This window comes from Marmota marmota, unplaced genomic scaffold, assembly GCF_001458135.2.
Source record: "Marmota marmota marmota unplaced genomic scaffold, marMar, whole genome shotgun sequence".
Classification (NCBI taxonomy): domain Eukaryota; kingdom Metazoa; phylum Chordata; class Mammalia; order Rodentia; family Sciuridae; genus Marmota; species Marmota marmota.
Genome location: NW_025999998.1, coordinates 11172002 through 11193128, shown reverse-complemented (window position 1 = coordinate 11193128; position 21127 = coordinate 11172002). Strand labels below are relative to the sequence as shown.

The 21127-nt window shown below is 37.5% G+C and overlaps 1 protein-coding gene across 4 annotated transcripts in view; it reads right to left on the bottom strand.

Moving 5' to 3' along the window:
- The window catches only part of Pip5k1b (phosphatidylinositol-4-phosphate 5-kinase type 1 beta), a 293002-nt gene that overhangs the window by 119837 nt on the left and 152038 nt on the right, over positions 1-21127 (bottom strand). For all 4 annotated transcript variants that reach the window (XM_048806865.1, XM_048806868.1, XM_048806866.1 and 1 more), the window contains 2 exons: positions 13589-13719; positions 4955-5072 (listed from right to left, as the gene is read on the bottom strand). In XM_048806865.1, the coding sequence (XP_048662822.1) occupies positions 4955-5072; positions 13589-13719 (249 nt within the window). The remainder of the gene's footprint in view (positions 1-4954; positions 5073-13588; positions 13720-21127) is intronic.

The following is a 21127-nucleotide window of genomic DNA, read 5'->3' as shown; positions in this document are numbered from 1 at the left end:
CTTGATCAACAAGCTCCTACATGTGCTCCTGGGCTTTATGCACCTTCCAGGCACTTTTCATTTGTGCAAGCTGCTCAAATGTGCTCATTTTCTTGCTTCTATTTCCTGCAAGGCCTCCACGCTCTACTCACTGGAAAGAAAGCAAAGTACATCCCAGCTGGGCCCTGCCAACGCAAGTTAGCAATGTAAACTTGCACCATGTGATGGAGATAATTTTACTTGCTATTTCTTTCCCTGATAGTATAAAATATTCACCCTGCTCTCTTTATTACTGGTGGAGGTGAACCTGAAAAGACTCAGATGAGTTACATTTGATTTTTTTTTTTCCTTTGGTACTGGGGATTGAACCTTGGGCCTTTGCATGGGTTTTTGAATAGCCATGCATATGGTAGAGAAGGAAAGAACCAATGGCTTTTGATCTAGCAGAAACGGAAACGCCCTAGCCCTTGACCTGGCCCTGGAAGTATTTGTCTAGGAAACAACAAGGAAGAAGGGTGTTTGCACTGCTGTATGTGCAGAAGCACCTTTGCCAAACTGCCTCATCATCCAAAGAACGCACGTCTCAACACAAAACTTGTTATCAGTAAGCTTCTGATAAATTTTAATATACTGAGAACATAAATAGAATAATACAGGCAAATAATTCCGATGTGATGGTACGAAACTAAGTAGGAATCCACACATTATCCTAGGTATTCAATATCAACTCTATCTGTGGAGTTACGAATTGCTAAATCTCACCTCTCCCATAGTAGTTTATCTTTACAAAAGTAGACTGAATAGCCCCAGTTTGACAGATGCCAGGATGTATGAAGTGATTGGTACCATATCCTTTGTTTCTTTGCAGAGAACTTTTCAAGAGATCTCTTATTTCATTTTTCTGTGCTTTATTTGGAATGAACTCTTCCAAAATCTGCTTTGCTGGAGACGTTGGACCCCTTTGGGCCATGTTCTTCAGAATGGACAATCACAGTGTGATTCACTATGGAGAGGTGATCTGGAGACCATGTTAGAGAGGTCTGTAGCTTAGAGAGTGGAAAGCGTGAGGCCAGCTGATGAGGGGTCCTCAGAGCACTTGGGGAGGAAGGGAGACCACCAATGTAGTTAACTGTGGTATCTCACTTCACTGATCCCCGCCTCAGAGTCCTCATCTATAAAATGAAGGGTTGGGCTAAAATGTCTCTGAGGGTTATGGCTGACTCTCTGAAACATGCAATGAAGCATGTGCGAGACTCTTTCCTCATCTGCCTTATCCATATCACTGGGTGGGATCCCCACATAGAGTGCTTTGGAGTTGAGTTTCCAGAAGCTCCAAGACTTATTTAGAGAAGCTGCCTCAGTCCTTGGGGTGACCGTCCCCAGTGTAAAGGTGGGTGGCTGTAGCTGTTGGGGACCCAGCAGTCATTTTAGATATGGTCACTGCCCTTTTTTGTTTGTTTATTTGTTCAGGTTCCAGAGAGATGCCTAGCCATAACTGAGAAGAATGGCAGAGGAAGAAAAATAGGAATCAAACAAATGCACACTTTCCTGCCTGGTTCTATGCCTCACTTTTTTATTATAGAAAATTCAGACTTACCTGGATGTATGATTAATATCTGTGTGTTTACTTCCAGTTTCAATAATGATTAACTCACAGTTAACATTGTTTCTTTTATATCCCCAACTATTCTTATGCCTGTTTTCTTCGGATTCTTTTTTTTTGCTTTCAACTCATGCTTTATGAGTTTTGTTGAGATATAGGTCACATGCCATGCAATTCATTCATTTAAATATAAACTGCTTTTAATTAATTTTTAATTGACCCAAACTGCACATTTTATACATATAAACAACATGAGGTTTATATGTATACATTATGGAATGGCTTAATCAAGTTAATTAACATATCTTAGCATGCAGTGTGTGTGTGTGTGTGTGTGTGTGTGTGTGTGTTGTGTGTATGTCTTGGGAAAATTTTAAATATATTTTGTTTTAGTAATGTCAAGTGTATAATACATTGCAATAGTCATAGATCTCCTAACTGAAATTTTATATCTTTGACCAACACCTCATATTTGTTGAAATAAATCCCAGACCTCAAATAATTTCATCTATAGGTATTTCAGCACATTCCTTTAAAAGCAAAGGATCCCCTTTTAAAATAGGGCTATGAAGTACTTTTCTTCTGAGAAATCAGAGAATAGCAACCCTAAAGTTATTTTCCTGCTATTTAAATAAACTGTCCTGAAGTTTCTGGGACCATCCCCAAATATAACATAGTTGTATGTCTTTTTATTAAAGGTGGTTTATTAAGAAAAAAATGGAATCATGATATCACCATTCTACCAAGAAAATTCTTCAACACCATCAAATATAACTACATTTCCTAAATTTCATATAATTTAAGATCTGGTTTATTTGAATTGTCTTGCCCCATGTATCAATGTTCCCAACAGAACTACCCTCCAGCGATACTTGTCCATTCAGTGTCCTTCCAAACATGTAAAATATTCACATCTCTGTTTTCACAGTCTTACGAACACCTTGTCCTCAACTCTCAAATATCTGTTCTTTCTTTTCCACCTATTCAAATGCCTTGCAATTTTTAAGGCACAGTTAAAACCATGTAACACCCCAAAAGCCTCTTAATCATCACCCCAATAGAGAAAGACCACTTTTTCCTCTGAGGTTTTGGAGCAGTTAATGTTACTTTTCAGTCTTTGAATTTATTGGCTGATAGAGTTGCTTGTTTTTCCACATAAAGAAACTATTATTCTAATTTGATTCTAAGTTCTCTGAGTAGTATGATTTACATTTTTTTGCATCTTCCTATTACTGTAAGCAAAGTATAGATACAACAAGTGTTCAAAGTACCCAGTGATTTCAAAATTTACCTTCTGTCAGGCACATGAACAAGGAATTTTGCTCATCAGTTTAGTCTCCTGTGTTCCTCTGTAAATACTTCAACTCTATTATGAAAGTCATTTTTCTGGCTTAAAGACTTATTAGGAAACTTATATAAGCTGTGTGATAAGTTGTTCAAAAAAGGACCTTCTCCAAGAAAGTGATGTTGTGAGGTCAGAATGAGTGAAAGAATGACCTTCCACCTGCACAGCAATGGACACAGCAGGGCTGAGGACAAGCAGTCATGTGCTGCACTGACTGGAGCAGTGTGTAGAATGCAAAGTCTACGGTGTGTCTGGCTGGAGAGAAGTTCAAGGAAATTTAGGAGGAGAATTCATGCATTTCTAATGCATGGTACAAGGTGAGAGATTAATCCTGTTTCCCATAATAGAATATCAAAATCCCACTGTGTTCCCCAAACGTGTTTCCTGAATGATGGCTGCCTAAAGATAATCATCAAATGACCAGACAGCAAAGGATCTTCCCTATCATACCCCCACAGAACAAATGGGTGTGCGTGTGTTCTGGAGTTGGTAGCAATGGGCAGGGTACCTGACGTTTCAGTGAGATGGGAAGGTGAGGCGGAGAGCTATGTGGACAGACACACCCAAGGGCAGCAGGATGCCCAGGGGTGTCCAATGCAGTCCTCACTGCTCTATAGAGACTTTTTTTTGTGTGCCTTAAAGAAGCAGTATCATCTCACTGAGCAGAAATCCTATGATTTTCTTAGGGATCAACTAAAGAAGAGGATCATTCATGGTTTTCATTAACACAGAGCAGAATCAGTTTTGAATTTTATTCTTTACATCTTTTGCTTATTAAAAGATACATTTTAAATATTCTTGTTATAAGTGACAAATGCTGCTTAATTCCTCCAAAAAGCATTATTCCAGGATCTGGCTTAAGTCTTATTAAGATCATTCAGAATGGGATGAAGAATAAATAATAGTTGGCGTCCTTCCTATAGATTCTTGAAAACCCATCTTAAAGAGCCCCAGGGTGTTAACAATGATCAAATAATGAAATAAACCATTTCCTTCTTTCAACAAAAAGGAAGTTCCTGGCTCCTGGATCAGGAGTGGAGTAAAATTCAGAGGTCATATCAGACAAACTCCCAAACAGGCTATTGGGTTTGTACCTCCCTTGTCTCAGAAGGAAGACAGACAGAAGAGACAAACCTGAGGACAAAATATGCACTTGTATTTGTAAGAATATGTTTAAAAAGAGTCTGCATGTCAGGTGCAGTGGTGTATACCTATAATCTTAGCGACTTGGGAGGCTGAGGCAGGGGGATTGCAAGTTCAAAACCAGCCTCAGTAATTTAGCAAGGCCGTAAGCAATTTAGTGAGACTGTCTCAAAATAAACAATAAAATGGGCTGGGGACATAGCTCAGTGGTTAAATACCCCGGGTTCAATCCCTAGTACTGCCTCCCCGCAAGAACATAAAAAATAAGAAGAGCCTGCACAAAGAAATGTTGAGAAGAAAACTGTCCAGATTCTTTAAAATGGGATTTGAATTTTCTGGTCAAGGTGAAAGTGGTTATGGGCTCACAGTCTTGAGATGAATGATATAAAGTCAACTAAAATAGGAAAAGTTTCAAATAGAATCTAATCAGCCAAATTTACAAGAGCTTTTAAAACGAATTCTAATACATCTATGAGAATAATTATCTGAAGTGATAACTGATATAGCACAGTTATTTAAATATCAGTTACCAAAGCAGATTTTGTAACTATCAGTGAAAAGCTGCAGAGTCAAATCCTATTTCCTGAATTTAAATTTATAATCATTATGAAATGTGGAACTTTTACCATACTCTTAAGCTTTAATATTTATTTATTTTTTTAGTTTTCAGTGGACACACCATCTTTGTTTTATTTTTATGTGGTGCTGAGGATCGAACCCAGTGCCCCGGGCATGCCAGGCGAGCACGTTACCATTTGAGCCATATCCCCAGCCCCCATACTCTTAAGCTTTGTAACATAAATGGCACACTTGTCACTGTTGCTATGAGACAAATGTTTACATCACACCTTTCTGTAGGAGGAAGGAAAATTACAGGTTCTTACCAAGTAATCATCAGGCTTGATACCAAAAAGTTCTCTGAAGTATCGGAAGGCCAGTGGAGCATATGTCTTAAATCTGAAGTCTGGGTAGTGATGTGCAGGGGTCAGATTGCTCCCTTCACTAAAGTTAAAAAATATTAAAAAGGAGGCAGAGAGAAAGAATATTAGCAAAATTATTTTGACTTCAAATTTCAGTTCTATTAGTCTTGGGCCAATTTCATCATTAGAAAAGACACCTCTTCTAGTGGTCTCTCAAAGCTGTTGTCACAAAGGCCCTCAGGTAGAAACAGATGTCTTCCTTGCTAGCTACACTGCTGTAGCTGAAGGGTCTTCATTCTCCCCCAATCTCATCCCAGGGGAAAAAAAAAATAACCCATCTTCCCAGGTGAAACCACATTAGAATCTTTAATAAGACCCAGGATTAGCGTATGGAGCAATTTCAAAAAATGTTTTTTTGGTTTTTTTTGTGTGAGAGGGGGGCCCATGAATTTTAGACATTGGATAAGCATTTGTGTAACAAGGAATAAGTGAAATAATTCTTAAAATATCCTACTGACCAGAAAGAACTACCACATTGGAAATGGATGGGACCTTAAATTGAACTTTTCCTCATATCCAGGTTTTCCAACAGGAGACTTTAAATATTTTTTGAATTTGAAAACCTGATTTCCATTCCCAAATGGAATTATCTATTTGATATATCCAGGGAAGCCAGTTTTGCCTTATGCATGGTTATATTTTCTTCTTCCAGGTATATGTTTGAAATTTTTTTGTACAATACTTACAATATAAAGTGATAAAAAGAATCAATCAGTGATTACCCATGGACTCAAAATTCTCCTTCAGAAAGAAAACAAAAGTCTTATGGGTACATCCCTTTTATACTTTTTACTGATAGTATCCTGATAGCTGGTTTAAAACGCCAATGAATCACTAAAAAATGAAAAACAAAACAAAACATTCAAAACCAAAATCAAACTAATTAAATCTAGCTAGCTTTAGGCCACTAGGCTCATAATATAGCACCATTTTTTTTGTTTTTGTTTGTACCTCTTCTAGTAGATTTTGCATTATGAATTCCAGTTTCCTTTGATGGACATTAAGGCTCTTTTAGGTCAGACTGAATACTTGGGTTTTCTATTCTAGGGAGACCTGGGTTCAAGTTCCATCTCTGCCATTTACAAACTGTGTTCATGAGGTCTGTACTGAACCTCTGCTAATGAAGTGAATGGAAATGTGAATGGTACTGAGCCTGACATGCGGGGAGCCCTCAGCACACTTGAGATGATTGAGGTTGTAAGGTAATGGGCAAAGCCCAGAGTTAAACTCTTCATGTAAAGAATGAGTCCCATGTAGTTAAAAAAGAACTGACAAAATGGGAAAAAATTTGCAACTCATATCACAAAGGGTTAATCTTTCAATATAGAGCTCCAGTAAACTGCAAAACAAAACAAAACAAAACAAAACAAAAAAAACAAACAAAAAAACAAACCACCAAAAGTGATTAAAAAATACCCCAAATGTGATCAGGTACTTCATTGAAATGGAATATATATGACTCAAACATAAAATATTCTTCCTTATTCATAACAGAATAAATGTCACTGAGAGATCATTTAACCCATAAGACTGGTGAAAATCCAAAACTTGGATGTAGTTCCAAGGAAAATGATACCCTGAAATATTATTAGTGGGAATGTAAATTGATACTTATCCTCTAGAGGACAATTTTTACCACTTCTATCAACAAATGCATACCTATAAATGATCCTACAGATTAACTAGTACAGAGCAACACAAATGTACAGTTATTCATTAACAACATTGTTTTTAACTGCAAAAGCTTAGATACTACCTACATGCCCTAAGAGGAGGACTAGCCAAATTAATTTTGATTTAGCTATAAAACAGAGCATCATGCAAGCATTAAAACATTGAGGATGCTTATTATGTACAGACAAGGCAAAATCTCTAAGATAAATTGTTAAGTGAAAGTGCATAACATTGTATATGACATGTCACCATCTGTATAAAAAGGAATATTTTTTTAATAAAATATTTTTCTTTTAGTTGTAGGTGGACACAATACCTTTATTTTATTTATTTATATGTGGTGCTGAGGATGGAACCCAGGGCCTCACATATGCTAGGCGAGCGCTCTACTTCTGAGTCACAATCCCAGCCCCCCAAAAAGGAATATTCTTTTGGCAAAAACATTCATTAAAAAATCCTTGAAGGAAAACCAAGCCATTAGTAACACTGATAATTGGAGTTGGACACTGGATTGGAAAAAGTACAGGGACAAAAGAACATCTCTTACAATTTTAATTTTAGAAAGAAGGACCAACCTTCCTATGTATTATTATTCATGAATTAAATAATTTTAAAAGTTAGTCGTTAAGATGGACATGGTGGTGCATGCCTGTAATCTCAGCAACTCAGGAGGCCAAGGCAGAAGGATTGCAGGTCTAAAGCCAGCCTCAGCAATTTAGTGAGGCCATAAACAACCTTGTGAGACTCTAATAAAAAATAAAAAGGGCTGGGGATGTGGCTCGGTGGTTAAGTGCCCCTGGGTTCAATCCCTGGTACAAAAAAAAAAAAAAAAAAGTTAAGGTTAAAAGTCATAAGCCTCCCTTCCCTTAAATAGGTCCATGTGCTCAGTTCCACAGAGGCTTGTTTACTTCTGCTTCTTCAAATTGCTCCTGATGAATAACAAATGCCAGCTAGACATGAATGAAGCTCGAGTGAAGGAAATGGAAATGAAGAAGGCTGCTGGCACACCTTGGCATGCTGAGGTCACACACTGGCATTTGCTTTGTGTGGATGTAGGTGCTGGCCCACATAACGTCCAGCACAGAATCTTCCGGGTACATGTACCAAGCGCTTAGCAACTTTTGGCCACAGGAGAAAGGCAGGGCAGTCACATGCCATGCTGTCTCCCACAGTGCCCTGCAGGCTGGCCATGGCTGGGCCTGGACCAACCTGCCAGGAGCCTGCACTCAGCATCCAGACTCACTTAGCGGAAGTGAAGTATGAAGAAGAGCAGACTTTACAGTTTTAAGATCTACCTTATGTTTCTTCAATGCGTTTATGTAGTGTGTGAAAAACACGAAGAAAAAGAAAAAAAAAAAACCCTCACCCTCCTGTCTTGGCATAAGCTGAGACTTTGGAAATTGCAGCTGTGGGTTTTCAGCAATGGTTCTAGATGTTTGGATCCCATGGGACAGAAAAATTTCAGCAACAGATTTGGAAGCCAGCACTGGATTTGCAACTTTATTTTGCTATAAGAACCTAAACAATTAAGCAAACAAAGTACTATCCCTATCGTGTCATAAAGCAAAGAGCATTTTAACTCCAAGAAGGGAGTTGGAAATTTTGAAAAAGAACAAGACATTCTCCATCTTGTCCTTTTCCTTTTCAGCAAGAAGCAGTTAAGGTTTGATCATGGACTGGCTCTGGGATTCTGACATTCATCTCTTCTGAGCAGAGTTCAATTTTTAAAGGAAAAGGCCATGTTGGTATTAGTCTGAAAACACATATACTTTAACAGCGATTGTTGTTTATGACTACGCAACGTTAGAGCTTAAGGAAGTACCAGCCACCATCTGGAATTTCTCAGTCAGCAGAAAAAGAAATCAAAGTGCGGGGAGGGAAAATAATGACCCAAACTGATGAGGAACAAACAGGACTGGACAACTGACCCACATCAGAACAGCAAAAATGTCAAGGCAGACAGGACTGCCCGAACTTAAACTCCGTGCACCTGTTAGTCCTCCCTGCCCGAATATCCCAATGACTTGGTTGCCCAAAGAAATCCTGAAGAGCGCATAAGTAAATTCAGGGCAGTCTGTCTTCTACAATGATCCTCACACAGCAAGGTAAATGGCCACTTTATAAGCGAGGACTTTAGAATGAAGGGGCTTTGAAAGAGCCTTTAGTTAGGTCCATTATTCTTGAATTTGGAAAGATAAAATTTTACTGCCAACTTTCAAAATACACCTTTTCCCCTAGAGAATTATTAGTGACGTTGTCTCTTGAAGAAGGGAAGAACGGAGTAGAACTGATTTATGGGGGGCAGGGTGTGTGTGTGTGTGTGTGTAGAGACAGTTCTAGGTATAAATTCCAGGATAAAAATTCAATACTTTTCCTGATTCAATAAAACAGAACTTCCCGATTCAATGAAGCAGATTCACCATTCCTGTGCTTCATCCCCATAGATAGAGAAAAACAAAACTTTGAAGCCAATCAGCTTGAGTTCAAATCCTGGCTTTACTATTTATTTGTTATGTAGCCTTAGCTTAAGTGACATAATGTCTTAGGGCCTTAATTACTTCACATGTCAACAGAATTGTTTGTGAACTTAAAAGATAGAGTGAGTTAATATTATACACTATGTAAATAACATGGTAAAAACAAAACGATGCTTGGTTCATAGATGATACTAAAAACATTCTTCTCCCTTGGCCACCTCTGGTTCATGTTGACAGAGTACAAACATCATAAACAAACACCTTTCTCTTCTATGCCATTGATGCATGAAAACTTTCATCTACAACCTTAAGCCTGTGATCACAGAATGGAATGTTGGGTCAAAGGATTAAGATGCAATCATGATTCTCTTACTCATCTACTTTGTGAGTTTGGAAGATCATGGAACCAGACAGTTAAAAGGGATTTTTTTTATATATCTTTCTTCAAATCTTAAGCCAGTCAGGAACTTTTTCCATTTACAATATGAAATAATCTGTAGAACAAATACATGATATCATCTAAAAATAACTTTGGCAACTTGGAAATAAATTTAAAAAAAAAAACAATACAGTGCATTTGGTTGCTAAGGGAAACTTTCTGCAGCTTTGGGGTGGTAGTAAATTAAAACATCTCAGGTCATTTCAAGCAATTAGTTCTCTATGACCAAGAGACTCATTGGATTAGAGCAAAAACAGACCTCAGAGTGTATCAGTTGCTTCCAACCAAGGCCTGCCCTGTCCACCTATCCCAGATGTGCACACTCCCTTATGTGCTCAGAAATATGTTGTGAGGGGAACATGAATCGATATTTATTGAGGGATCACTGACATATGAAAAAGGGTGCAATTTGTTAATTTTTCACATGCCTATACCCTTGTAAAACCATTGCTACAATCAAGATGCTCAATTTATCCATGAGTTGTGGGGGCTTTTTATTGCCCTGGCAACTAGGAGATATTAGATATTACTGGCAGGGCCTAGGGCTGCCAGATCTCCTGAAATGTTTTCTTGTATAAAGAATTATCTCATCCAAAATAGCACCTCTGTTGAGAAACACAGGGTTCCATCCCTTTGCTAATCCTTTGAAGAATCTGAGTCCAGTGAGGAAACTGAGGCAACCCTAACATAAGTTTCTTCTGTTTTCATGTAAATATACCTGCAATGTGTAGCTTAATCAAACAACCAATACAGTGTCTGTGAAAATTCTAGGTCAGATTCAAATGTCTAATGTTGTGTTGACATTTGAAACGTGTAAGTCATCTAAAATGATGTGCGAGAGTGGATGCCTCTGATTAAGAGACAGTCAGCAAGCTCCCTCTCCACATCTGCTGCAGCTACTGTGGATGAATGACAGAGTGAAGGCCAGAGATGCAATTCCAGGTGTTTACAACTTTGGTTTCCTGCTCCTCAAGGAAAAGGTGAAAACATCATCATGCAGCAGGCTTATATAAATCATCCATGAACCAAGAGTGGAGTGAAAATATTAGGAAAATAAACTGCATTTTGTAGTGAACATGCACAGACATTCTTGCTGTTATTCTCTAAACTATTTACATACTCTTACATCCTATTAGGTATTTTGAGTCATCTAGAGATGATTTAAAATATATGGGAGGAAGTATATAGTTTATACAAAAATACTATACCCTCTTATTCTAGGGTCTTGAGTATAAATGGATTTTGGTATCCATGGGTCCTCTGTGGATACTGGGGGGTGACTGTGGATACTGAGACTTGGTCCTCTGTGGATATTGAGGGGTGACTGTGCTTGGAAAGTGCCTTTAAGTGTCTAACTGGTGAGACGACCTTGATTCTGTACTTCTTGTTGTAAAGCTCTGATACACTGTCATGTATAATTTAGTTAGTAGATGTAATTTCATATTTAAGGTATCAAGTTAAAATAATTTTGGATTATTTTTAGTTGTAAGCATTATGTAATAACTCCAAGAACAAAATTTGTTATTACTAGTGTTAGGCCAGTTGTTCTCAAGTTTTTATGTGCTTAAGAAGCCCCAGGAGAGCTTGTTCAGATTCCTGGGCCCCCACTCACAGTGTGGCTGATTCAGTTGGTCTGGAGTGGAATCCAAGCATCTTCATATCTAATAAGTTCCAGGTGATGCTGATACTGCAGGTCTAGGAATTTACATTTGGGCCATGCTTTCCTCAAGTGCCTGTCAATGGTTGGCCATGTTGATTGGACACTGAATAGAAGAGATTAGCAAGGAGCAGTTGGCCCTGCTGGGAGCACCTAAGTGTGAGGAAGGAGCACTCCCACCTTCAGCTATAACTGCCCACAGCATCCTGAACTCACTGTCAGCACCATCTCACTAAAGTCTTCCGTGTCTCTTGTTCTTTGTAGCAAAAGAAAAAAATAAGACTGAAATGTCTGGGTAGAGGCTCTAGAAGATCATGAGAAGTAAGAACACCCTACAAACATGTTTAGAAGAATGTTAAGCCTAAAAAAATGTCCCCAAGCATGACGATGAATTCATGATCATATGACTTTCAAGAGAAACAAATGTTATGAATACACAATTTTTTGGAATGGTAAGTAGCATGTTAAAGACAACACAGAGAAAGTTTCCAACTACAGACAGAACAATGTCACAGCAAACATTCTCTCTTAGTTCTTGGGATTGTTCATTTTCTGTCTGTAATCTTGTTCTTACTGCTGCTAGAGGACCCTAGAAAAGAAAACTTCAAAACTTCCAATGGCTTTGATTGGGCAAAGGGGAGGGTGGGTTGGGGAGGGTCATAAGGGGAAGAGACAATCAATGGTGGAATGAGATGGACATCATTACCCTAGGTACATGTATGACTGCACGTGTGGTGCAACTGTACATTATGTACAACCAGAGAAATGAAAAGTTGTGCTCCATTTGTGTACAATGAATCAAAATGCATTCTGCTATCATATATAACTAATTAGAACAAATTAAAAAAAATTTCCAGTGGACCAACTTCATTCTATGCTAAGGGCATTTAAAGCAAAACTAGGCTTCAATGCTGACTCTGTACAACTTATGGAGTCCTTTCTGATTACACGGGGAGTTACAGTACATTTACCTAAAGGCAATGATATCAGGGTGCAGAGGTAAATGTGCAAATATCATTCTCCTAGAGTTTCTAAAAATAAAGCAATGAGAATCCAACACTGGGGGTGTAAAAATGTCACTCTAGTTACTCTCACCCTGGACCAATAATAAATAACAAAAATGGCTTATTTGGAAGACAAATATTGATTTTAAATATAAATGTGTCTGAAAAGTCAATCCTCATAGCCTCCAAGACAAAATAATTTTCCCCAAGTTCCCATATTGAAGATCTTCATTTTTATTTCATAGTTCATTTTCTTTGAAAAATTCTATCATCATGGTGACAATTCTAATATTATAAGGATTGCTTCTCCTCTTCCTTTACTAAGGTGGTAATGATCTTTAAATCTGTATGTATTTCTTTTATTGGGATGTAACACAGCATAAATATACTTTAAGGATACAGTTTTATGGCATTAAGTACATTCACATTGTTGGGTAACCATCACCATTATCCATCTCCATATGGATTTGCTTTTAAACAACTGATTTTTTTTTTCTCTCTTCAGACTGATAAATGCTAGAAGCAACATGGGTAATTTTGGTGTATTTGCAAACATGATATCAAAATAATAGGATTTGCCAGATTTGGTAGCACAGGCCTGTAATCCCAGTGCCTTGGGAAGATGAGTCAGGAGGACTGTAAGTTCAAAGCCAGCCTCAGCAAAGTTGAGGTGCTAAGCAACTCAGTGAGACCCTGCCTCTAAATAAAATACAAAATAGGGCTGGGATGTGGCTCAGTGGCCAAGTGCCCCTAAGCTTAATCCCCAGTACCAAACAAATAAAAAAACCACAGCAGGATTCTTGTATGTTTTTCTGGGGAACAGTTAAGTTAAAGTCATCAAAAAAAAAAAAAAAAAAAAAGGGCTTGGAAGACCAAATTCAGATGCAAGGTCCAATTACAGGCCCACCAGCCCATTCTTTTAAATGAGGAACAGTAAACATCTAGTACCACTTGCTGTTTAATGGAAACTCTTTTTCTAATCCCATGGCAGATACTACTCTGTGATTACTGCACCCTTTCCCACTGAATCTCTACATCTTTCGCCATATGGTCTTCCAGGCATTCATCACCACTAATTATAACTGGCCTACAGATAAAAATACTTACCATCTCCATATAAAAATGTGAATCATCTGATATAATAAGAAGTAACACTATGCAGAGCCAAAGGTCCAACATATACATCAGTACATGTAAACATGCATACGGTAGAAAAGCACATCAACACAGGATGTCATAATGAAGGTTGCTCACCACGGAAATAATCACGAATAAAAATGTTCTTACCTGGGTAGGAACACACTTTCCACCACATAAAAGTCTTGCATAAGAACATCTCGTTCTGGTTTGGAAGTGAGATTCCCCACTGTGTATCCTATTCCTAGCTGAATAGCACCTTTAATAGCAGATGATGCAGTCTGCAAAGAAACAAGAGTCTTGACGTTAGCCTTGAGAGTCAGGGCTTGTTCAATGTCATAAGCAGCAAAGCAAGAAAGAGGTTACATTTTCCTTCTTGTTCTGAAACAACAAGGCAGCCGGGGGTTGGGAAAATGATAAGTTCCTTTGTTCCTTTTTTTTTTTTTAAATGAAGAATCTATCCTGAATACCAAGGATCTTTTTTGTCATAAAATTATTTTTTGTGATATTGTTTCTCACAAATATTTCTAGGATCAAATTACAGCCCCCCAATCTATCTTTCTTTTATTAAGAACTAGAAAACTTGGTGGGACACTTTGAATACATAACATTATAATTTCTACCCAAAGATAAATTTTAAAACCAGAATTTTTTTCTTTGGTACCAGGGATTGAACCCAGGGGTACTTAACCCCTGAGTCACATCCCAGCCCTTTTTTGTATTTTATTTAGAGACAGGGTCTCATTGAGTTGCTTAGTGCCTTGCTAAGTTGCTGAAGCTGGCTTTGAACACACAATCCTCCTACCTTAGCTTTTTGAGCTGCTGGGGTTACAGGCGTGCACCCCTGCACCTGGCTCAGAGATTTTTTTTAAAAATCAGAACTTTTATAACATACCTATGGATCGATGAGAGTATTTTATCTTCGTAAGAAATGAGAGAGTGAAAAATAACTGAAGTCTGAAATTTAATTTGCAAATTGCTTACTAGTCTTACCAAAGATCCATAATCAAAATTTCCTACATTGATCTGTGATAAAACATATAACACTGGGACACCAATATTACCAATTTATTAATTTTCTAACATTATTTATAATTAAGTTGATATAATGTTATCTTGAAGAATAACCACCATATGTGTATACACATATGTATGCACATGTGTTTATATGCATATTTGCATATATATGATATATAGGGAGAGAGAGGGTATTAATTGACAATAAAATGACAGAACAACTCAATTTAGGAAAATCAGAAATTTTTCTTCATGGTCAAAGCATGTCCTACTTTTTATGTCTTATTATGCCTAATGTTATTACTATGTACACAGTAGTAGGAAATAAATCTTACATGAGTGGTTCTTAACCAGAGAACCTCTGAAGACACATTTTGGTTATCATAACCTAAGGCGACACGGGGTGCTGCTGGCATCCAGTGATTAGATGCAGGGATACTGTGAAACACCCCATAATACACAGGACAAACCCCCTCAAAGAATTATCCAGCCCAATGTCAGGAGAGCCAAGGTTGAGAAACCATTAGTTAAAGGAATATAGTAAAGATCATCCATCTTATAAATACTTTTTTTGAAATTCATATTTACTGTTAACTAATTCAAGAATGTACCCACACCCTTACATACTTTTTATTTTTCATGCTTTAACACAAAGAACTTTTCTCTCTTCTTGAAAAAAATCTTTCCTCAATGTCTCTGATAAAACAGTCCTAGGATGGCTTCTAGCTTGTCTGGTGGTCTCTCTGTGATCATTTCCTCACTGACTTGTCATATTCTTATATTCTGCTTGTTATAATAATTGCAGTGTCCCCAACAGTTTGATCCTCAGACTCTTTAGTTGGCTTTAATAAATTCATTCTGAATAGCATCAACTACTGTGTTCATGCATAAGACTTTCTGATCTTTGCCTACTTGGATGCTCTTTTGCCACCACACATACTAACATATAGAACCAAACTAGTATATTACAACCTCTGCACTTCACTTCTAAGATTGACTTCCTTTACCAAGGAATTCAGTCAACCCAGCTTGAACCCCAAATAGACTATATCTAGCACAGGCTAAGTCTCTGATGAATACTTGTTGACTTCACCTGAAATGGCCGTGCTTAGTATTGTAAGGCACCTCCACATCCAATGAGTAACAACCATTTTCCATAAAGTCATTTAATCACTTTGCTTATTCCATTGCAAACATTATTTATTTCACCCTTAGTCTGAGGACAACTACCTACAGCCTTGACTCTGTAGAAAAAGTTCTTGATATTTTTCTTTTTTTCACATTGACTTTTACTTAAGATCCCAGGGTAAAAAGATGCAAAAAGACTGAGACTTAGGCTCATAGTGCATCTAGTGCTTTAAAAAAAGTTTGCTATTTTAATATTTCCTCTCTGAGCTCTGCAATGCCACCAGTTGGCATCAGTGACCTTTTGTACCAGTTGTTTTGAAATCTGAAGGCAGAAATGGATTTTCCTTGTTTTAATCTCGCATAAAAATTCAGATGGCATCTATTTTCCCATCTATCACTCAGAGTGGTATGGCACAAGATGTGACATTAGCACTTTCCAGAGGATCTGGCACCCCAAAACATTCTGTTTCAGCCCTATCAACAGACTTACATGCTTTTTAAGTGCTTTGCCCTCTCTACACCCCTTCCCCTACTATGCTTCCCAGAATTACCTGGATTTCTGCTTAATTCATGGGATCACTATGATAATAGTCGTTCAGCATTTCTTGGGCTGGAACAACCTGTCAAACAGTCCCCAATTCTTTGTTTTCCCTCCCTGACAATAGAAAGCAGTCAAGGTTGTGAGTGGGCTGTATTTGGGATTCTCAGACTTCAGGGAATAAGAGAATCCCAGGGGATGCTGGCTAATGCATCTAGATGATGGGTCATTATCCTTAGAATTTCTGATTCTAAAGGTCTGGAGCGAGGCACAATAATCTTCTCTTGCTCTAAGAAACACTTAAAAAATCTTTCTCTTAACGGTATAAGTTTTGAGTTCCTGAGGGAAAAAGATTTTGTAAAGGACTCCATGACATCAATTTAGTTAAACTCAAAGCAACAGTCTCATAATCATTTTACTTTCCATCCATATTTCTTAAAATTCAAGTACTTGAGTGAAATAGAACAATAAAAGTTAACCATTTTTTATCAAACTGATTTGTTCCAGATACTTGATATATGGATAGCAACAATTATAATTTGTCATCATCATGGCACACGCTTATATAGTGCTTATTAAATGGCAGGCATTGTTCTAAGTGTTTTCTGGTTATATTCATTCTTATCCTGTGATGCAGGTTGACTCACATCTGTAATTTCAAAACTTGAAATTTGAAATGCTCTAAAATCTGAAACTTTTTGAATACTGACATGATGCCACAAGTGGAATTTCTATACCTGACTTGATGTGATGGGTCACAATCAAAATGCAGGTAAACAACACAGTTTATTCAGAGTCCTCAAGGGAAAAGACTCTACCAGTTCTGTCAGTGGTGATACATCAACTTTGTTTTATATACAAAATCATTAAAATATTGTATAAGATGATTCACATTTAGACTTGGTAACTGTCCCCAAGATATCTCACTATGCAAATATTCCAAAATCGAAAATAATCTGAAATCTGAGATATACCCTTTTCTCAAAAATTTGTATCAGTGATACTCACCCTGCATCATTTTTATTTGTAAAATTTTTCCACATTTTTTATTGATGCATTATAGTTGTATATAATGGTGGGATTTACTGTAACATATTCATGCATGCACATAATGTACCAATATAATTTGGCCATCAGCATTCCCCAGTATTTCCCCTTTCTCTCCTCTCATCCCTCCCACTGTTCCCTCTTCTCTTACTCAATTGATCTCCGTTTCTTTGATTTTTCATGGGATGGCTCCAAATCTTTCTTTTTTTTTTCCTTTTTCATCTCTAGCTTCCAAATATGATTAAAAAATGACTCTTGACCTCTGACTTTGGCTTATTTTGCTTAACACAAAGTTCTCAAGCTTCATCCATTTTCCTGAAAATGATATAATTTCATTTTTCTTTATGGCTGAAAAAGACTCCATTGTGTGTATACAACACTTTTTCTTTATCTATTCATCCATTGACAGATACTTAGGCTGGTTCCATAGTTTGGCTACTGTGAATTATGCTGCTTTCTAAAGGGGTATGCAGCATTACAGTGTGATGACTTTTTTAATTCTTGAGGATAAATACTAAGGAGTGGTACATCTGGGCTACATGGTAACTTCATTCCTAGTCTTTTGAGGAATCTCCATACTGATTATCACAGGAGCTGTACTGAAGTACAGTCTTCACCCTATATTACTATTTCCATTTTACTGACTCAGGAAGGTTTAGCAACCTCTATAAGGTCACACAGCTGGTGAACAGGTAGGGCTGGGACTTATAACCGGGGTGTGTGTGTGTGTGTGTGTGTGTGTATGTGTGTGTGTGTACTGGATCCAGAGTCTAAGTTTTAAACAAGTACTCTTTACTGATTCTAATATCAGAACCTTTGAATTCTTTCAAGGATCCTGAAGCATGGTACAATTATTACTGTTTTACAGATGGGGACTTTGGGCTCAGCAAGCTAGATGATTTGGTCAAGTCACTCTTCAGGTGTGTGGCAAAGTCTGGCTGCCAACACCCAGGCTGCTCCCACATATGTTTTTTTTTTTTTCAAAATGATCCAAGAATCAAAGTTGGAAATTCTCTTTAAAGCTGAATGTTTGATCTCAGCACAGGACAAGGTTGTTGAGAGAGCCATTCCTTTTGATGAAATAGGGATAAACTATTTTATGTTTTCTAATAATACACAATCATGTTTAAGTCAAAGAAAGACTCATAAACCTCCTGGTAAATCAGAATAGACATAATCACTAATGCCACTCTTCTTAACATGGACGTTATTAACAGAAGACAATATTCTTCCCCAGGAGGGATGACTCCTCAGTTTCCTCTTCCCCATCTCTGTGTAAAAATTAAATGCTTTAACATGGATGCATGGGAGGGGTATACACAGCATCTTGTCTGCTTCATGGATATCTCAATATAGTCACTGTGGCACGTTTTCTTAAAACACCAGAAGAAAAGGTCCCATCACCTGACTATTCCCCAGTCGATATCTGGCTTGGTCTAATGTTGATCAAGATGTGCTTTAAAACTATGAAGAACACACTTAGAAACGCTACCTGAATGTCTCTATTAGAGGTCACTAAGTTCTGATGGTGACAAAGAAGTTTCAGTGTGAAGTGCTAGTGGTTGCTCTTCTAGAACCAGCTGTTCTTTCTCTGCAAATTCTGAGCCCCAGGGCTCCCATCCTTCTTCTAAGTCACCACCAACAGACCAGCAGTTGAGTCCATGGCGGTGTACACCCTCTGAGCATGGCTTTGCATAGGCCCTAAAAATATGAAGACCTGACCATTCCCCTTATAACTCCAAGGTGGACCTTTAACTCCTCCATAATAGAGGTTTAACATGGGTGTAGAATTTGGAACATTGCAAAACAGTCCATTTTTAATTCAGGACCTCACAAGAGCTAAGTGGAGGTACTATGTTGCCTGAATATTAGGACAATCTAAAGCATGTACTACTTGGAGAAAGACAGAACCACATAATGACAAAGACAAATGACAAACATTTACTTTTATAGTTCTTCTTTACTAACTCAAACCCTTTCAGGCATGATGGTGATACTAAGAAGATAATGAATGTCAGTTGGCATTTGTGTAATGTGTTACATTTTTTCAAAGCACTATCTTTTTCTTGTGGCCATAATAGATATTTAATAGTACTACTGAGAACAGTAATTCAAGTTATCACACTATGCTAGAAAAAATAATTTCTGGAGCATAGGTGATAGGTTGATATTTTTGTTCATATATCTAAACTCATTTGGGGACTTTTGAGTCTCTCTTCCCTCTACTTATTTCTATTTCCCCTCTTATTCTTCTTCTAAGATGAAGAAAAAGCTCAAATACCAGAGGCAGTGGAGTGTGGTATTAAATAGCTTAGGCTCTAGAATCAAACTCCCTAAGTTTTAATCCTTAGCAAACTCTTTCTTAGATGTTTAACCTCGGGAAACTTAATGTTTCTGTTTTGGTCTCATCTATAAAGTGGAGATAATAATACTACCATTACATTGTGAGTCGATGTCAGGGTTATAAGAATTCAATGAAATAATCCCTGTAAGGCACTTAGAACATTATTATCAGAAGCAAGTACACAATAAGGATACTCTGGTCTTCTAGAAGGCTCCCAGTTCAACATTCTACCCCTTTGCTTGACCTACCTGAGCTTTCTCTGTTGGAGATGGATCAGATAGACGCTGGGAAGCACTTGAACAATGTGATAATAACAATGATCATCACAGTAAGACTAAATGCCTACACAACCCATTATTAGGGAAGCAATGATCCTGAGAAGAGTCAAGTTTTAATGATCTTTTTTGTTACAGGAAACTGCCTTCTATAGCACACTGTCTAAGAAATTAGATCACTTAATATGTCATCTGATATCACTGGCTTAAAAGGAAGTACTGAAACATTTCATGTTGACAGCAGTTTTTTCCCTAAGGTGATCTGAACTAATTATGGGATTATAGCCAAAATATATGTTGTCAGAGTGATTTGCTTCAGAAGTACAAATCTGATCTTGTCACTACCTTGCTCAAAACCTTTGAATGGACAGGAGTTGAATCTGAGAAATATTTTGGAGGAAGGAAGACAGGATTTGCTGAGAGCCATAAACAAGGGAGAGAAAAGTACCAGCAAGGTCTCCTGGCATTTTCCTTAAGCAACTTCAAGAACTGAGGTCCCTTTTTCCGAGATGCAGAGAGACTAGAGGAGGAACATATTTTGGAGGGAAGACTGATTTCATGTGAGATGCCTATGAGACATCCAACTGGAGATGTTGAGACATAAGTCTGGAGCTTAGAGGAGAGGTTTGGATTGATATTTGAATTGCAGAATTGGCCTATTAATGGTACTGAAAACCAAGATCACTCAGAGGGAGCATCAGAGAAAAACCCTCCACAACATCAGCTTAGGGCAGTGGGAAGAAACTTAGGAAAACATGAGCTCAGCAGAACCAAGAAAAAAGAGTTTGAAGGAAAGAGTGACCACAGCCTCAACAAGTGGCTCTTTTCATGTGATAAATAAAATAAAGGTAAACAAAAAATTCATATTATTTTTATGTGGTGCTAAGGATCCAACCCAGCATCTCACACGTGCTAGGCAAGCACTCTACTGCTGAGCCACAACCCCAGCCCCTGAATGTTTTAACTTCATGGAATATCAAAACCTATGGGTTAAATTCTCTTTTCTGGTTCATGACATTGATTCATATGTAAACCTATATTTGGATTTAGGATATTTTTCAAAACTAGTTGATAAACTCTACTCAAAATGTCACCATTTAAATTATATTTAAAAAATGTTTTATAACTTTAAAAAGCATATACTATGTTATGTTCAAAAAGCAGGATTTGAAATACATATAATAAAATCTGGGAAAGAAAACCACATAAGTGTTTGTGAATACATCCATAGAGGAAAATAAGAGAGGAAGGAAATATACCAAAACCTATTCTTATTTCTAGATTGTGAGCTATTAGGTGATTATTACTTTCAAGTTTTGTACTTTTTTTTTTTTTTTTTT